The sequence below is a fragment of the Pelophylax lessonae genome (assembly GCF_965119305.1).
Source record: "Pelophylax lessonae genome assembly, chromosome: 5".
NCBI classification, from domain to species: Eukaryota; Metazoa; Chordata; class Amphibia; order Anura; family Ranidae; genus Pelophylax; species Pelophylax lessonae.
Window position 1 is genome coordinate 385,095,293 of NC_138772.1, and position 17,325 is coordinate 385,112,617.

Consider the following 17,325-nt stretch of genomic DNA (forward strand, 5'->3'; position numbering starts at 1 on the left):
GCTGCTGCTGCGCCTCGATCGGTGCACCCAGGGAGAGGAAGCGATGCAACACAGGGCGCTCCATGAAAGCCTATGGAAGGCTACAAGAAAATGGCCGCCCGCAGTGATACCATGCGGCCGGAGCGAGCGCTGCCAAAATGGCGCCGAAACCGCCGCTCCTCCACCTCAGCGAGGTGGACTAAACACAGCATAGCATGTAAAAACATGGCGGACCGCCGCAGCGGTCGCTGAAAGTGCCCCAAACATGATAATAATCATGCCCCACAGCACACAGCCGTTCACACATACACAAACTGACACAGACAGTGCAGCACAGCCCCCCCTCCTTGTAGCCCACAGCATGCAGCCAGAGAGACAGGGATTTCAATAGTGTGAAACACAGGCAGGGTAACACAGTCCCAGACAGACACCCCCCCAACAGACAGGTCCCCACATAGATACACTTACCTCCTAATGGCGTGGGGAACCCGCACAGGCGAACAAGCCGCTGCGCATGAGGCAGGGAGAGTCGCATCCAGGACGCAAAAAATCGGGGTTAAGAAACCGCACAGCGTCCAGTGAGGTAGCCACCTCACCAATCATCCCTGCACCGAACAGGGATGGGTCGTTCACTGTGCCAGGAGCGTTAGCTAGCTGAACGCTCGATGGCAGGCTGGGAAGCCACTGACCCACAACCTGCGACCAGGGGGATCAGCCCGAGACCCAGCCCGCACGAATCCTCTTCATCAGAAGAACTAACTAATGCTGACAAAAAGAACAGCTAAGTAAAGAGAGAGAAAAAACTCAAACAAAAATCAAAAAAGAAGATAAAAGGCTGAGACAAAATGCCCCAGCATAGAGAGATCCAGCTACTCCTGACAAGCTAGACATTGAAACTGAAGCAGGAAACAGGAAGCAGGAGGGTATAGACTGAGGGGACCACCCCCTGGGGTGGGGATGTGTTAAAAGCTTTAATATTGACATATTCTGTTGCCTAGCTACTCCTACGGAGCAAAGTCTAATACCCCATTGTGACGAATATGAAGATGGCGGCGACTGTCGGAGGACGTAAGAGAAAAAGAATTGTTGCTCTACATAAAGATGGCCTAGGCTAGAAGAAGACCCTGAAACTGAGCTGCAGCACGGTGGCCAAGACCATACAGTGGTTTAACAGGACAGGTTCCACTCAGAACAGGCTTCGCCATGGTCGACCGAAGAAGTTGAGTGCACATGCTCAGCGTCATATCCAGAGGTTGTCTTTGGGAAATAGACGCATGAGTGCTGCCAGCATTGCTGCAGAGGTTGAAGGGGCAGGGGGGGTCAGCCTGTCAGTGCTCAGACCATACACCGCACACTGCATCAAATTGGTCTGCATTGCTGTTGTTTCAGAAGGAAACATCTTCTAAAGATGATGCACAAGAAAGCCCGCAAACAGTTTGCTGAAGACAAGCAGACTACGGACATGTATTACTGGAACCATGTCCTGTGGTCTGATGAGACCAAGATAAACTTATGTGGTTCAGATGGTGTCAAGCGTGTGTGGCGCCAACCAGGTGAGGAGTACAAAGACAAGTGTGTCTTGCCTACAGTCAAGCACAGTCAAGCATGGTGGTGGGAGTGTCATGGTCTGGGGCTGCTGAGTGCTGCTGGCACTGGGGAGCTACAGTTCATTGGGGGAACCATGAATGCCAACATATTCTGAGCATACTGAAGCAGAGCATGATCCCCAGGGCAGTATTCTAATATGATAATGACCCTAAACACACCTCCAAGACGACCACTTTCCATATTGTACTAACTACACAGCTCTGTAAATTATATATAGTGTTTAATCGCTCTTTATTATTTTTTTAAGTTCTATGTTTTGCCTAAATATATCTTGGTTGCCGCTGTACCCTGTTGTGTTGGAATGGAGGCTGTAAAGATGTGCTGAGGAGACCCGATACATGGTAGGGGTTTCTTAATATATACTGTGGGCGGTGCAGGACAGGGTAACCAAGACGACTGCTACAACCCTGAATGTCAGAGGTTGGGACTGTTCCTTTTCTGGCTGGACAGGTGCCTTAAGCCAACTAGAGAGTTTCATCTCCTGCAATATGGCTGCTGCCCTTTCTCTACTACAAGATGGAAGCAACCCTAGGTGCACAAATAGTGCACATCTATGCTCTCAGGGATGACCTACTGCAATATAGCGGCCACAGTTTACTGGTGATGTTATACACAGGTGCCTGTTGGCACACATCTGACCGTGGTGGGGGAAGTGTATAAAGCAGCAGCCTTTTTTGCCCTGATGTCTGTGTATACTGGGACATGCAAGTATGCTATGGAGTGGCCATTGGTAAAGCTCCTTTTTTAAATGTACTGCAATTGTAGCTGAATTTGGCTTAACACTGTTTGGGATGTGTCCTAGTTTACATATTTTATTTATTATTTACATTTTGTTAATTAGGTTATAAGTGAAAAGCCAGTGCGGAGGCTTTAATGACCAAAATTCACCCTATAAACACACCTTTCTCCACTTCCTTCATACCCTCTAAAAAAAGAGAGAGATACCCCAGTTATTGAGGAAAATGTAAGCTAAGGTTACCCCCACACAATAATCCCCCTTCATCAAATGAATCACTTCATCCAGTGAACACAAAGGGCCTGACCGCACAATCGCGCTTCTGAAAGAATGGTCAAATATTCCCATAGACACACTGCTAAAACTTGTGCACAGTCTTTCCAGAAGAGTTGAAGCGGTTATAGCTGCAAAGGGTGAGCAAACTCAATATTGAACCCTACGGACTAAGACTGGGATGCCATTAAAGTTCATGTGTGTGTAAAGGCAGGTGTCCCAATACTTTTGACAATATAGTGTACTTTCCCTCCTTTCAATATGTGAAAGTAATATCTAAGTGGACTAGAATAATCAACCATACTATTGAGGCCCAGATAGGCGAATAAGACGGCATTAAAAAAAAAAAAAAAAAAAAAAAAAAATTTATAATGGTCAACAAATCCTTCAATGATATACAAAAGTTACAAAACGTGACCACCCTGAACCCTCCACAAGTAGTCCTGCTCTCTAGAATTCCAGGCAGGATCTATTTGAAAAAGGGGGGCATTTTGTAACATTTCTTAAAGACGGCTCAGGCAGTTATTCCACTATACTGGCAGATTTTCCACAGTCCCATATTATGTTGCTATGGAGCCTATTCTGGATATTTTTAAAAATTTTACAAAGGGTTGTATACCAGTTTCAGTTATCACCTGCTTCTACACTGGAAAGGTCAGTATACACAATCTTCTTTCATGTATGTGCTTTATTCATATGCCACGTTATTCTTTGAATGTGGGCCAGAGGAGTAACTAGAACCTTCAGACCCCCGATGCAAGAAACCATAAAGGGCCCCCTTGACCCCGCCTGGGGACCCTTGCCACTGATCTAGGGCCCTTTACTCTTATCGTAGGGCCCCTTATTGCGGTCCCACAGCAGGACCCTTTCATGTGTTCTCTGTACTCCCCAGAACACTTCTGCACCTCCAAAATTCTCTTTATCCCCCAGTAGGCCTCCATACACCCAACAAGCCTTTGTAACCCCCAGCACACCTCTGCCCCCCCCCCCCCCACACCTCGGCACCTCCCAGCATACTCTGCATTCCCCTGCACACCTCAACACCCCCCTAGCACTTATATGTACTCTGCCGCACATCTCTGCAACCCACACCTATAAGGCCCCTTTCACACAGGGCAGACCCGTCAGTGGGATCCGCTTGCTCAGCAGGGGGGATGACAGGTCCGTGTCTGCACCACTGGTGTGTGAGTCGACACAGCCCGCTGCTCTCTATGGGGCTGTCGGATGGAAACTGACCTTCTGTCCGTTTCTATCCAAATATCCACTAATCCGATCCTCTGGACGGATGTGGAATGGATCCCTATCTATCTGTTTTTAACGGACAGGATCGGGTGGCAGTGGACACATGTCCGTTTACACGCGCCGCTCCATAGAGAACAATTAAAGGACTCATCGGGTCCACCTGAAAAATGGACAGGCAGACTCGATCGGTCTGCCAGTGTGAAAGGGGCCTTACACATCTCTGCTCCGTACCCACTTGATGTGCACCTTCAATGTGCACCTCATCATTAGGCACCTTGAAAGTCCAGAGGGAATATGTATTATTCATGAATTGAGAGATGTGGTGTCCAATATAACGAATATACCAAAACTACTAGTACTAATGGAGCCATCGCATCTAAGAACTAGTAAACCCCAATTTATTACTTTGCTGTGTTTTATGCATTTTACCATCTTCAATTCCTGGCTACCATTTTATACAGATCTCCTAAAGTAGGTTGCATTATAGATTTATTGAGTTTAGTTTTCCCCCTGAAATTAACTGCTTGCTGACCACCTACCGTAGTAGTACGTCGGCAGAGCGGCTCTCCTGCGCAGAATCACATATCTAGTATGTGATCAGCACTTACGGGTGGGGGTGTGCTCCAACGGTGCACCGGTTGTGCTGTGATTAGTCACAGCACAAGCCAATCAGTGGGTATCGGTCAATGATTGACTGCTGCCACCTTTCCTATTAGTGAAGAGGATGACAGGACAGACCTCTATTAATGTAAACAATACAGAGCTCTGTCCTGTCAGCGGGGATGTGTCAGTTTTTGTTTACCTGCAAAGCATCACACTGAATGCACCAAGCACGGTTAGGCACACTTTTATCCCCTTGATAGCCCTAGATGTTAACCATCCCGAGTGATGATCAAATACCACCAAAATCGACCCCTATTTGTGGGGAAAAAAATTATATAAATTTAATTTGTGTACAGTATTGTATGACCGCGCAATTGTCAGTTAAAGTAATGCAGTACCTGGTCATGAAGAGGGTAAATCTACCGGAGGTCAAGTGGTTAGGGGCTCATGCACACATGGCATAAAAAATGCTCCTTTTACAGACATTTAAATTTTTTTTATCCAGCAAAAGCCTGGTACACACTACAAGTTTTTTTCCGTTCAACTCAGCAACTGATAGCTCTGTAGGAGCCGCTGTACTAACTATGCGATGTTAGTACAGTGATCTCCCCTGCTGTGCTATTGTGCTTTGACAGGGGGAACTAAACTGCACCCCCATCACTCCCAGAAAACTCTAGTCAGACGTGTTTAGCTCTTGAGCATTCATTCATTCTAATGGCCAGAATATTGACTAATGGAATCCATAATCACTGAAACACCCGATACGCCTAAACACGTGTGCAATAAGCGAGTTTAGACGCTTTTTTTAAGCTGCTTTTCACTGCCAGGTGTAAAAGACTTTAAGAGGAGAAATTCAAATGCCCTGTGTGCATGAGCCCTTGTCAGTGTACTTGCCCTTTTTTATATCCATTAACAGACTCCCTATTGATTACTGATCTGCATATGATAAATAGCTTCACTGTCTTGCAGTTTTAGATTAATAAGAGCATATCCACAAATTAGCAGCTACGTCTCATATACTGCCAAAGGTAACAAGCGTCTGCAGTGTAAGGCTGCAGATTAAGGATATACAATTTCTATCATACACAAATGTAACATTCTGTGCATTATGAGGTAGAATGGTAAACAATCTGCTTTTCCTTCTAAAGGCCGCAATAAATCAGGTACCTGGGCTGTTGTCCCTGGCAGTCATTTGCATGAGAAGTGCCATCTGTTTGCGTTCAGATAACGGGTAACCGAAGAGGATGTTAACCGGAGTAGATTTCTTGTTTCCAGACTCCTTCTTTACTTTCTTTTTCTCTGGTCCTTCTTTCTCTGTAATTGCAGAAAGTACAAAATGTAAAAAGGAAGGCTGGGCTATACACAAGATCTATACAGTTATATATGCAGTCTAATTAAATTCATACATACAAAATATAAAACTCTGTAGATCCTTTTTGTGAGCTAAAACACCCATCAACTGCAAACTGAAACTAAAGTAAGGTTTATTAAAAACATCACTAATTAAACACCTCCACCACATGATAAAGGCAAAGTATTGTCGCAGAGTTTAAAGGGTGTCTCTTCCACAGTCACACACAGAGCTGTAATCTTAAATGAATGTGTAGCATCAGCTGATTTCTGTTGCTATGGAAACCTTTCCTTCTGCAGTACTCTCCTTGGGTAATGGTCATCTAGTACCAGTTTCATTTAAAATGCTCTTCTACTCAGTGGGAATGTAAGCTGGAAAGTGCTGCCCAGCCCCCCACAGGTAAAACAGCAGGGGCATCGCTTGACAGAGACAGATTATTAATCACATCTGATCTCTTCTCTACATGCTATTGTTGCATGTATTGGGGGGGAGGGGGTATGCACACATTCATTTCAATTGGGCCGCAATGCAAATCCACATACTAAACAGCATACCTGACCCTCAATGCACCACACCACATATCTGAAAAGACATGTAGATGTGTTGTGGTGCATTGCCAGGTATGTTTTTTGATGTGTGGACACTCATTGAGGATCCATCGAAAACGAATGGGCACAGGTATCAGAATGTTGTTGATGCAACATTGTCATATGCTTTCAGGCATATGCGGGCCCATAAATATGTAAAATATACTTAGGACTGTAACATTCATTGCCTTTTATCAAACAGAAATCAATCAAATGCATCTCATACATATAAACAATATTTGAAATTCCACATGGAGCTGTCCTAGAATATAGTTGTAGAAGCTATACAAGGAGAGGTAGCCCTATATCACAAGAAATAAAGGAAATAGATTTTCTATTATGATCAGCATACATACAGTTTGGAAATTCACACGTCCTAAAATTAGCAGTGAGGAAAATGACAACAAATATCCTCAAGGCCACATAGGCTCCCACTGCTATCAATCTGAGAAGGGAGAGACCTGCTGCTGTCATGCACAGATTTGGATCGGAATTGGGTTTAGATAGGTATAAGAAGGGGAATCCTAAGACACAGATGTTTTTTTTTCCCTTAATGCATAGAATGTAAGGTAGAAAAAAAAAACAAAAAAAAACCTTTAGGCCTTAGAACCACTTTAAACTCTTTTGGATCTCCCCACGCACATATATTGCGGCAGGCGGACCTCCTGCACCAAATCACGTACCTGCGTAATTTCGTGCACTGGGTCTGGGGGGGGTGTGGGCATGCCGCCAGCCACCCGCTCCCACTGTAATTGCACACAGTGGGAGCCAATCAGCAGGTCCAGTAGACCTGATGTTCACCAGAACCTCGCAATCGTTCTCAGGAGAGGCAGAATGGCGGTCTGCCTATGTAAACAAGGCAGACCGTCGTTCTGTGAGAGGGGAAATCTGAGATCATGGATCTCGGTCTTCCCCCAGTTAAAGCATCCCCCCTCCCAGTTAGAAAGCACTCCCTTGGAGCACATTAACCCTTTGAACGCCCCTGGTGTTAACCCCTTCCCTGCCAGTGCCATTAGTACAGTGACAGTGAATATTTTTAGCACTGATCACTGTATTAGTGCCACTGTTCCCCCCAAAAGGGCCAGTTAGTGTCCAATTTGTCTGCTGCAATGTTGCAGTCCAGCTAAAAAAAAAAAAAATCGCTAGTCGCCATTACTATTAAAAAAATAAAATAAATAAAAATTCCATAAAATTATCCCAATCAATATACATTGATTGGGATTTGTTTTTTCACCAAAAAGATGTAGCAGAATACAAATTGGCCTAAACTGATAAAAAATTTGATTTTTACATTTTTTCTTTTATTGGGAATGTTTTATAGCAGAAAGTAAAAAATATTGTTATTTTTTTCAGAATTGTCACTCTTGTTTTGTTTATAGCGCAAAAAATAAAAACCGCAGAGTTGATCAAATACTACCAAAAGAAAACTCTATTTGTGGGGAAAAAAGAACATTTATTTTATTTGGGTACAGCGTCACACGATGGCCTGGTCATTAAGGGGGTAAAACCTTCTGGTCCTTAAGTGGCTAAAGTAACATAGTGCCATTTTGCAAAAAATGGCCTGGTCATGAAGGGGGTAAACCTTCCAGGGCTAAAGAGGCTAAGCTAACAGCCACAGTAGCTAAAGCATATATTATGCAAACAAAAACTTAAAATAGTAATAAATCATCGACAATTTAACAAATTTCCCTTGCCTAGTTGCTTAGACTATTTAAAAACATGGAAGCAGCGCTGTTAAAAGATGTATATAAAACAATGAATAGTCCCAGTCCAGCATGGATAAACAAGGTCCAGTAATAAAATAGAAGGGATTCTCCACCCGAGTGCTAGAAGCATGCAACAGTGAGCCCAATCCTCCACCTCCACCACACACTGAATCTTACCACAATGTATTGACCATTGTTTCCACAATGGTCAGACAGCGTAATGGGTGATTCAAAGGATCACTCAGCCTTGGACATCTGGACCAATCAAGTAATGGGATTCCTTCCAGGACCAGAAAGTACCTCAAGCATGGGAAAGGGTCAAGAAGAGAATCTCATAGTGTGATATGTTTCAAAAGTTTATTAAAAAAAGGTGGAATATCACTCACCAAACAGCAATAAAACAAAGCGCGTGTCACACTAATAAAGCTAGTTTCCAACCAATGTAATGGCCAACCTCCGGGCGTGACGACATGGCGTAAGGCTAGCTCCTCCCAACGTGTTTCGTCATTAAGACGTCATCAGGGGGCACCATAGGTCAGCTTCATGGACGGAACCAGGGCAGACTTCTGAAAATTCAAAATCTGGCCAAACTCCCGCAGAGTTCGTATTGTGATCTCCAGGTTCTCCACCAGAGCAGAGAGAGACTCCGCTCACAGAAGGAGATCGTCCAAGTAGCCCAGTACCGCGGTCCCCAGTTGGCATAGCAAAGCTACCACCAGAGCCAACCCCTTTGTGAAAACCTGAGGAGCGGAGGCAAGACCAAAGGGTAACGCCACAAACTGATAATGCTCCTCTTCCATAGCAAAGCAGAGAAAATGCTGGTGACTGGCACATATTGGAATGTGAAGATAGGCATTCTTGATATCTATAGAGGCAAGGAAATCCCCCCCCCCCCAACGCAGGGATGCCAATACTGTTCGAATGGACTCCATTCTGAATTTCAGTTCCTGCACAAAGCAGTTCAGCGCCTTGAGGTCCAGGATTGGACGCACCTTGCCTTCTTTCCTGGGAACGTGAACAGGCTTGAGTAGAAACCCTGAAAACGTTCTGAAGTCGGAACCGGGACAATCACCCCTTGAAGGATCAGGTCTTGTACCGCCCCATACAGACCCTGTAACCCGCCTGAGGACAGGCGCAGGTTGGAAGGAAAAAAACTTTACAGGGGGACAAGAGCGAAACTCGATCTTGTAGCCAGATCGAATGACTTTGTGGACCCACTTGTCTTGCACCAGGGAAGTCCAGGGGTCCGGAAACCAGAAAAAAAAACATCCCCCCACCCCTGATATGGGTGAGGGCGCACCTTCATGCAGAAGGAGCCTTGTCCGTGCGTCTGGAGAAGCCCGCTCTCGGCTTGCCAGATCAGGTTTGTTTGGATCCACCAGAGGATGCCCTTAAAGTTTCGAGCCCTTGTCAGTCGACCCTGAGGGATGAAATAACTTCTTATGAGCCGTATCCAAAGAGACATCACAGATAAACTGCAGCCCCTGAAACAGCTGGTCCACCAGCTCAGCAAAGGCAGGAGGGAGCTGTTCTCCCTCCAGGTCACGGCGTAGGAGCTTAGCCCACTCAGTCAAACTTTGCGACACTAGGGCAATGGTAAATATTGCCGAATATTTACCTTTGCCCTATACTGCAAAATTTGCAGAATCCTCTAATGTGCCACAGCCTCCGCCTTCCGGTAAGCCGGATCCTTAAAGGCTGGGGACACTTCCACCAGAATCATGGTTGCCTTGTTTAATCTGGAACCTGGAGGGTGGCACAGTCCACTTCTTAAGGAGGGACTCCTCATAGGGGCAACGCCTAGTAACACGATTAGGAACCCCACGGGGACGATTTGGTCGTCCCCACTCTTTTGCGTCAATTCTATCAAAAAAAGGGGGAAAAGAAAAACTTTTGCTGCTCTGAATGGTTGTGAGTGCCAAAGGGTACCTGCGCCTCCATCACAGGCTTCAGCTGCGTCCTCCATCTTCCATCTCTAGCACAGATACAATCAGTGAATCTACCAGCGCCTTTTTGTGTGCGGTCGGAGACGTGGAGGAATCATCCTCACTATCAGAGGATTCTTGGTGTGTGATCGCAGACCCAACAGGATGACCCACATCCGAATCAGATTCAGGATCTGACGAGACAGATGAGGCAGGGGAAGGCGGGGGGTGCCTTTTGCTAGCCCGTCACCCGCAAGCCGCCTCCACCCGGGACACAAGGGACTCCAGGACCGCTGTTAGTGCATGGATGGATGGTTGAGATCTGGAGGGCCCCGTAGCCTCAGAGAGGGGATCTGATGGGGAAACATGCCCCAAAGACTCCATAATTTACCAAGGGGACCCCACAAAAAAGTGTAACACACTGCTAAGGGACAACTCCCACCGCGCTGGCAGCACCACTAGGTCGCCAAGCACATGGCACAAACCGATCCTCAGCGGAGAGGAAGGGGACCCCACCAGACTCACCACCTGCCGACACAGGCACCTGCAATCACCAGGAGAATCTGCACTACACGTGCGGCGATCAGGAAGCTAAATAATCCAGGAGTCAGCACTGGGGATAAGGAAGGGCTCCCACCGCTTAAATCGCCGCCACCGGGGCTCCACAGTTATGGCCGCCGTGTATAGGAATACACTAGGCTACAACAAAATGTCTCCGCGCGGCGCCACGAGGCCTACAGGGACCCAGAAATCAGTAGACCAGGCCACAGGACAGAGGGCCCTGGCAGGAGCCCCCACTAGGTACAACCCCCCCCCACCAGTCGATCGCCTGGTTGCGCACCCCGCCCCGCCACCATCTTCAGTTGGGGCCCTGCCCCCACCCCAGGAAAGTGGTCAAACCACCCCAAAAAAATACAACCCCAGTGTATGTGGAGGGGGGCGGGGTGCCTGCGGGAAGGAGGGGAAGCCAGGGGGTCAGACTGTCCAAAGGATGTCGACCAGGTAGAATGCCACGACTCAAGCAGAGGCCAGGTCGTATGCAACCACGCAAGACTTAACTCGCAGGGCCGGCCCCCGTCCAGTGGGGCTATGTCGCGGCCAAACTAGTGCGGAGCAGAGGCCTGCGCACGTTCACTGGCCAGACTGGGGTCCCCAATTGATCTAGATTTATCCAGCCCATCGCCCAGACCGGCAGTTGATAGTAGATCTCACTGGAAAAATCCAGGAGGAAAAAAATTCCTTTTTAACATTTTTGCCAGGACCAAAGATTACAGCAAGGGACTAGGTCCTTACTCCTGACTTGGCAGAAAAAAACTGAGTGACTATAGCAGGAAGAGGGAGTATACCCCCTGGGACTGCCCATGGGTGTAGCCAGAAGTTTTTTCTGCCTAGTGTCCTACTCCTGTAGGGGGGAAGCATAACCCAATGGTCAAGAATGACAGGAGCTGTTCCGTCAATGAACGAAAGAGAAATTTACCACTTATTTTCCTCCAGAAAAATACCATTGCACATCCTGTGTCTACATCCTCATAGTTTATTTATTTTTTTTCTTTACAAAAAATTTTATTGAAGAATAATGAAAAACATAACAGCAGATGCAATGCTGCCGAAAGATACAACAGGGTAAAATAGTCCTCCTCATAGCTTATTAGCTGCAGTGTAAGGTAAATGGACTGTGGTTTGCCTGAGAACTTGATGGAGAGAAAGCTGTATCTGACAACCTGCAGCGCAAGCATCTTTCTTCCGCTCATTTAGCATGCAAATCTGAGCTTTCTCCAGCCCTCTTACTGCTTTCTAGATATTCCCTCACCAGTCATTAGATTACCATCAGAGAACAGCTTCAAGAAAGGAAACAAGGCACCACATCAACACAGATATAGTGTAGAACAAGATATGAAAAGTGAGTAATGGAAAATAAATCAGGGTCATTCAGTAAGTATTTTACACTCCTCTTCTTTTTAGACAAAGCTTCCACAGTTCAGTTAAGTAAAAAAAAAAAAAGAAAAAAAGTGTTTTCACTTATAGTTAATAATTAAAATCTTAATTATACTTTAATACCTATGTTGGTGGCACAGAGTTTTCAATTTTACTAAGATAGACACGCTAGATGGCTTTACCTGTATTATACATTTTTACTGTAGTCTTACAGCTAGGATGCCAACTTCAGTGAATGAGCTACAGGTAACTGCTAATCAGAGAATGTACAATACTTTAAAGGGTAAATGTTCATATAAAATAAAGCACAGCGAAAAACCACAAAGGAAACAAATTACAAAAATGCCAGCAAACTAACAGGCCTAGAAATGCTGCGCAGTTGTCACTGTTTCAAAACAGACCAGGTCAATTCAATATGTGAACAATATGTATTTGACTGATTGCGTGGGTAGTGGTACATCTGCAAAATTATGTCTTAGTTCTGCTAATACATTACAAGGCAACTTCAGGCAAACCAAAAACATAACTTTACACAGTATGGATGCCCTATTGGCATATGTTTTATTGGAATGGCTGTAAATGTTAATCTTTGTAAAAAGAAAAAACTGGATTTTTGTAAGAACTTACTGTAAAATCCTTTTCTCTTTAGGTAATTTACAGACGCAGCTCCATCTAGTCAGAGATTATAGGGTTATGCTCCTCCAATTTAAAGAGGAAGTAAACCCTCCTCTGACACTTTTACCTATAGGTAAGCCTATGATAAGGCTTACCTATAGGTACTGTAAATATCTCCTAAACATGTACCGTTTAGGAGATATTTACCTTACATGCAGCCAGTGACGTCACTGGCGCATGCGCTCTGAAGGAATGGCCGCTGGTGCCGTTTCTTCAGAGCCCCGTGCCGTGACTGTCGGCTCCCGCGTGCGTGCGCGGGAGTGACGTCACTGCGGCTCTGGCCAATTAGATCGCCGAATGCCGCAATCTTGGAAGACGGGCGACTGGACATGTCGCCCGTCATACAAGTGAGTGGGCGGCACGGCGGGGGCTCGTTTTAAGGTAAGTATTTCATAATGAGCTAGTATGCGATGCGGTTATGCTAGCAGGGACAGCCCCCAAAGATGTGGTTTTTTTTCCTGCCTAGTGCCTATTCCTGATAGGAGGAGCATAACCGTATAGTCTCTGACTAGATGGAACTGCGTCTGTCAATGAACGATAGAGAAATCAATATCTTTTTTTTTTTACACACACATATATATATATATATATATATATATATATATATATATATATATATATAATATATATTTTTTTTTTTCTGACCAATGGAATGCCAGGATTCATACAATGATTTCTTCAAGCACATGCCATCAATCTATTTTCAGGAAGCGTGTAGCCAAACATAAACCGAGGAAAGAAAGCAGCATAAATAATGCATCTTCAGGGAACAGTGCCTATGAATTCTGCTAGTCAACTGTGCACAAGCTGTCTAGAAGCATGCACAGCTAAGGGTATCCTGGAATATGCAATACTTAATAAAAAATAAATAAACAAACACAGCTTGGACTGTAATATTCTTCTCTTCTCTAGCGTTGTCCCAAAGACCTACCAGTTGTGTGGTCAAGTGTGTGGTCAAGGTACTAAGTAGAGGCTGAGCGTCAGAGTGCTTGAGATACAAACTGCAGCGCTCTGTGTTAAAGTGGTTGTAAACCCTTACATATATCCAGTAAAGTGACTGAGCTCAGGTGATACACCGAGATGAAACAAATCCTCCTACATACATTTCTACCTGTCTATCTGAAGCCATCTCTTCTTTAAATCTGTTCAAAGTGCAGAAATTATAAGCTTGTCTGAGCGGTCCGAAAAAAGGGGGCAGGGAGCTGAAGTTAAACTCTGCAGAGCTCAGAGAGGAGAGCTCAGTAAGCTGATTGGGGGGAAGGGTCACACCTCTCTTCACACAGTACACAGGAACAGAGCGGAGACTGCCAATCAGTTGAGATCCCTCCACTGTCACCTTTGATGTTAGGAAAACTTGTCAGAAATGATTCATGCTGATAGCAGAGGAACGAAGAAGCAGACAAAAGTGACACTTCGTACTCTTAATTGAGACAAGTACACACTATAGAAGGATATGCTTTTCTCATATTTCATGCCCAGGGTTTACAACCACTTTAAACAGTGGTCTGACTCTTTAGTGTGCTGCTAGAACAGGGTATCTTAACCCTTGCTGCTAAAAAACAGACTGTTGACTGCTAAAAACTAAAAACAGAAGTCCACAAATATTGTGGTTAATACATCTTGGCTGCATTTCAATTATAACTGATAAAGCTTCTATTGGGCTTTATGCAAAGTTGTAATTTAGAGGGTTTCAAGGATATACAGTATTATGTGTTCTTCGGTTAACTTTCAATAGAAAAAGCTAACAGCATTATACTAAAACCAGTCTAAAGTATCTTAACCATAGGGAACAACAGCCAGAATCATTCTTCAAACAGATATATAGGACTTGCCTAGAAACTGATGAAGAGTGATTACATACCCATACATAGATAAACGTGCCATGTAATATATGTACAGTTAATTTTACCTGCATTTGCGCTGTAAGAGGAGGTTAAGCGTTCGCCCCAGTTTTCACTTGTGTGTCCTGCTTCAGAATCTACAGGATTAAAGGCACAGGAAAGAAGGGAACAAGTAAAGTAGAGGACAGTTTGATAGCACAAGCATAAAAGAGAAGACAATCGCTACCTTTGCAAGCAAACCAGTACTTTATAGAATTTTAGGCCTCATGCACACTGGATATTGTAAAAAAAGACAGTAGCATTAGCTGAAGAAAGCTGTAGAGTGCATTTTTTAGTGACATGTTTTAGCTGTAGCAGTTTTTCTTATCAAAACTATACTCCTATAAAAGCTTATGGCTCAAAAACGTTGATAAAAGCCGAATAGCCACGCTTTTCATCGCTTTTAAGTTTTTTTTCAGCTTTTATCAGAGTTAGAGCGTTTTTACAGCTGAAAAAAACTCCTCAAAATCCACTAGTAGTTTGGGTTTTTTTCCAGCCAGAAAACGCCCCTGTAATAAACTGCTGATAACGGCCTTTGTGTGCATGGACACATAGGATATAACATGCTAGGGAGTTTACGGGCTGTAGAAAAAAAAAAAAAAACCCGACGCCAAAAACAGCAGCTGTAAAAACGTCCAGTGTGCATGAGGCCTTACTCTCAAACTTTAGTCAAAAAGCCTAAGCATAAATACGAGTAACTCACAACATTAGTGCATTTTACTTGTTCACACTGCTCTTTGCACTAGATTACTGAGAAAACTTTTATGTATTTTCATGATGTGCAGGGGTTCCAATAAGTCTATAAGCATCTTTTTCCCAAATGTACGTGAAAAACGCCCTAATGATTTTTAAAGTTCAGTCTCCCCATAACTAATATTTTAGATGATAGAAAGTTAAACCACTTGAAAACTTCTTATATTTAGTAGGCAGTTGATTAGAGAATTCTCTGTGATTTTGTCCGGGACTGCCAATGTGTGCTGTGGCCATTTAAAAAGGGTCCCGTTTTCACTGTTGGATGTATTTCTGGAATATAGTGAACTAAAGAGGCTTAAAAAAAAATCCACATTTTGAATGTTAAATGTTAACACTGAGTTTATTTACTCTTGATACTGATATTCTAATTGATCTACACATTTATCGAAACAAAGTCCTGTTTTGTTTCTCAGTAAGGATGACAATTTTGTGGTAAAGTGAGTGCAGTGGTATAATGCCTCGTACACACGTTCAGATAATCGGACGACTTATCGGTCGCATTTTGTTGCATGATACTAACATCGAATTCAACAATGCGTACATACCGTATGACTTTTGTTGTACGATTCTGGAAAAGCTTCCTGGTTGCTTAGCTACGTATCAGATGGTGCAAAACAAAAACAATGGCAGCCAGGCTTTTTCCATGCCATTTTAGTGTTTCTGAGCATGCGCTGTCTTTGTCAATCGATTTTTAGCGGACGCATAGTGTACTGATGAAACGATTGTCGTTCGCAAGGCTGTCGTACGACAGAAGTTTTCCTGTTTGTCCCTTCGGATTTTGTTGGATGAACTGTCGTGATCGGCTGTCGAAAGCTGTGTACTAATGATCAGATTATCATGCGATCAGGTCGAAAGCGAGTTTTGTCGTAGGATTATCGGAACGTGTGTCCGGGGCATAAGGCTACACTACATACTATGGTAAAGAAAGCACATAGACACAGTAGTGACAAGACAGGTTATAAAATGTGTAAAACATTGATATAATAAGTGAAATATAAAAATACCATGGCTGTAGGGATCACCAGTAGTCTACGTTAATAGCATATATACTTCCATTATAAGATACGTCCTTTTACGCAAAATTTCAGCATATCAGGATTTTAAGAAAACCTGCCAAATTTTAACTTGAATACTAAAAACAAGATTTGTGTAAGAACTTATCGTAAAATCTTTTCCGATGTCCATTGACGGACGCAGCCTCATCTTTATGAGCTGTGTGGGTTATGCTGCCACCTGCAGGAGTAGTCTAGGCAGTACGTTTGTACAAAGTTTTAGCATATACACTACCACGGGGCTGTCCCTCCAGACATAACCCCTACAGACACAGCCCAGCACATCAGTTTAGTTGCAAGCAGTGAAGACACAAAAACCAACCCCATGAGAGGGGCGGGTGCTGCTTCTGTCAATAGACATCAGAGAAACAGATTTTACGGTAAGTTCTTACAAAAAATCTTGCTTTTTCTGTCGTTCAAAGACAGACGCAGCCTCGTCTTCATGAGCTGTGTGGGATGTCCCAAAGCAGTATAGGCATGAGGGGTGGGAAAAACGCAACCATAAGGGACATAAACTCCAAAGGCTAAACGTAGCCAACTGGGTAACAGGAAGCTCAACCAATACATGAGCTCACCCAGGTAAAAGACCCCTAAGAGAATAAAAAAAGAACATTCTCTTATGAAACAGCAGCCTGCAAAACCTAGTGGCCAAAAGAGGCATCCGAAGAAGCCAACAAATTCACCTTGTAAAATTTGGTAAAGGTGTGCACAGACGACCAAGTCGCTGCTTTACAAACTTGTACCACGAGGCCTGATGGCGAAAAACCCAAGAAGCACTCAGCGCTCTAGTAGAATGCGCCTTCACAGGGAAAGGAGGAACCTGACCCTGGAGTGAATAAGCCTGAACTACCGTCTGCCTGATCCATCTCGAAATGGTTGCAGCGGACGCAACCAAACTTTTGTGAGGACCGTCCGTAAGGACAAAGAGAGCCCGATTTCCTAAAGGACTCAGTAACCGTCAGATAAACCCTTATTGCCCGAACCACATCCAGAGAGTGCAAGGCAATCTCCTTGGGATGT

At 44.4% G+C, this 17,325-nt stretch overlaps 1 protein-coding gene across 4 annotated transcripts in view; it reads right to left on the reverse strand.

Moving 5' to 3' along the window:
- Positions 1–17,325, reverse strand: part of ANKRD12 (ankyrin repeat domain 12) — a 333,910-nt gene that overhangs the window by 138,242 nt on the left and 178,343 nt on the right. For 2 of the 4 annotated variants that reach the window (XM_082257363.1, XM_082257362.1), the window contains exons 4-5: positions 14,530–14,598; positions 5,609–5,755 (exon numbers count right to left, since the gene is read on the reverse strand). In XM_082257363.1, the coding sequence (XP_082113489.1) occupies positions 5,609–5,755; positions 14,530–14,598 (216 nt within the window). The remainder of the gene's footprint in view (positions 1–5,608; positions 5,756–14,529; positions 14,599–17,325) is intronic. The other 2 variants (XM_082257365.1, XM_082257364.1) reach the window with 1 other exon arrangement.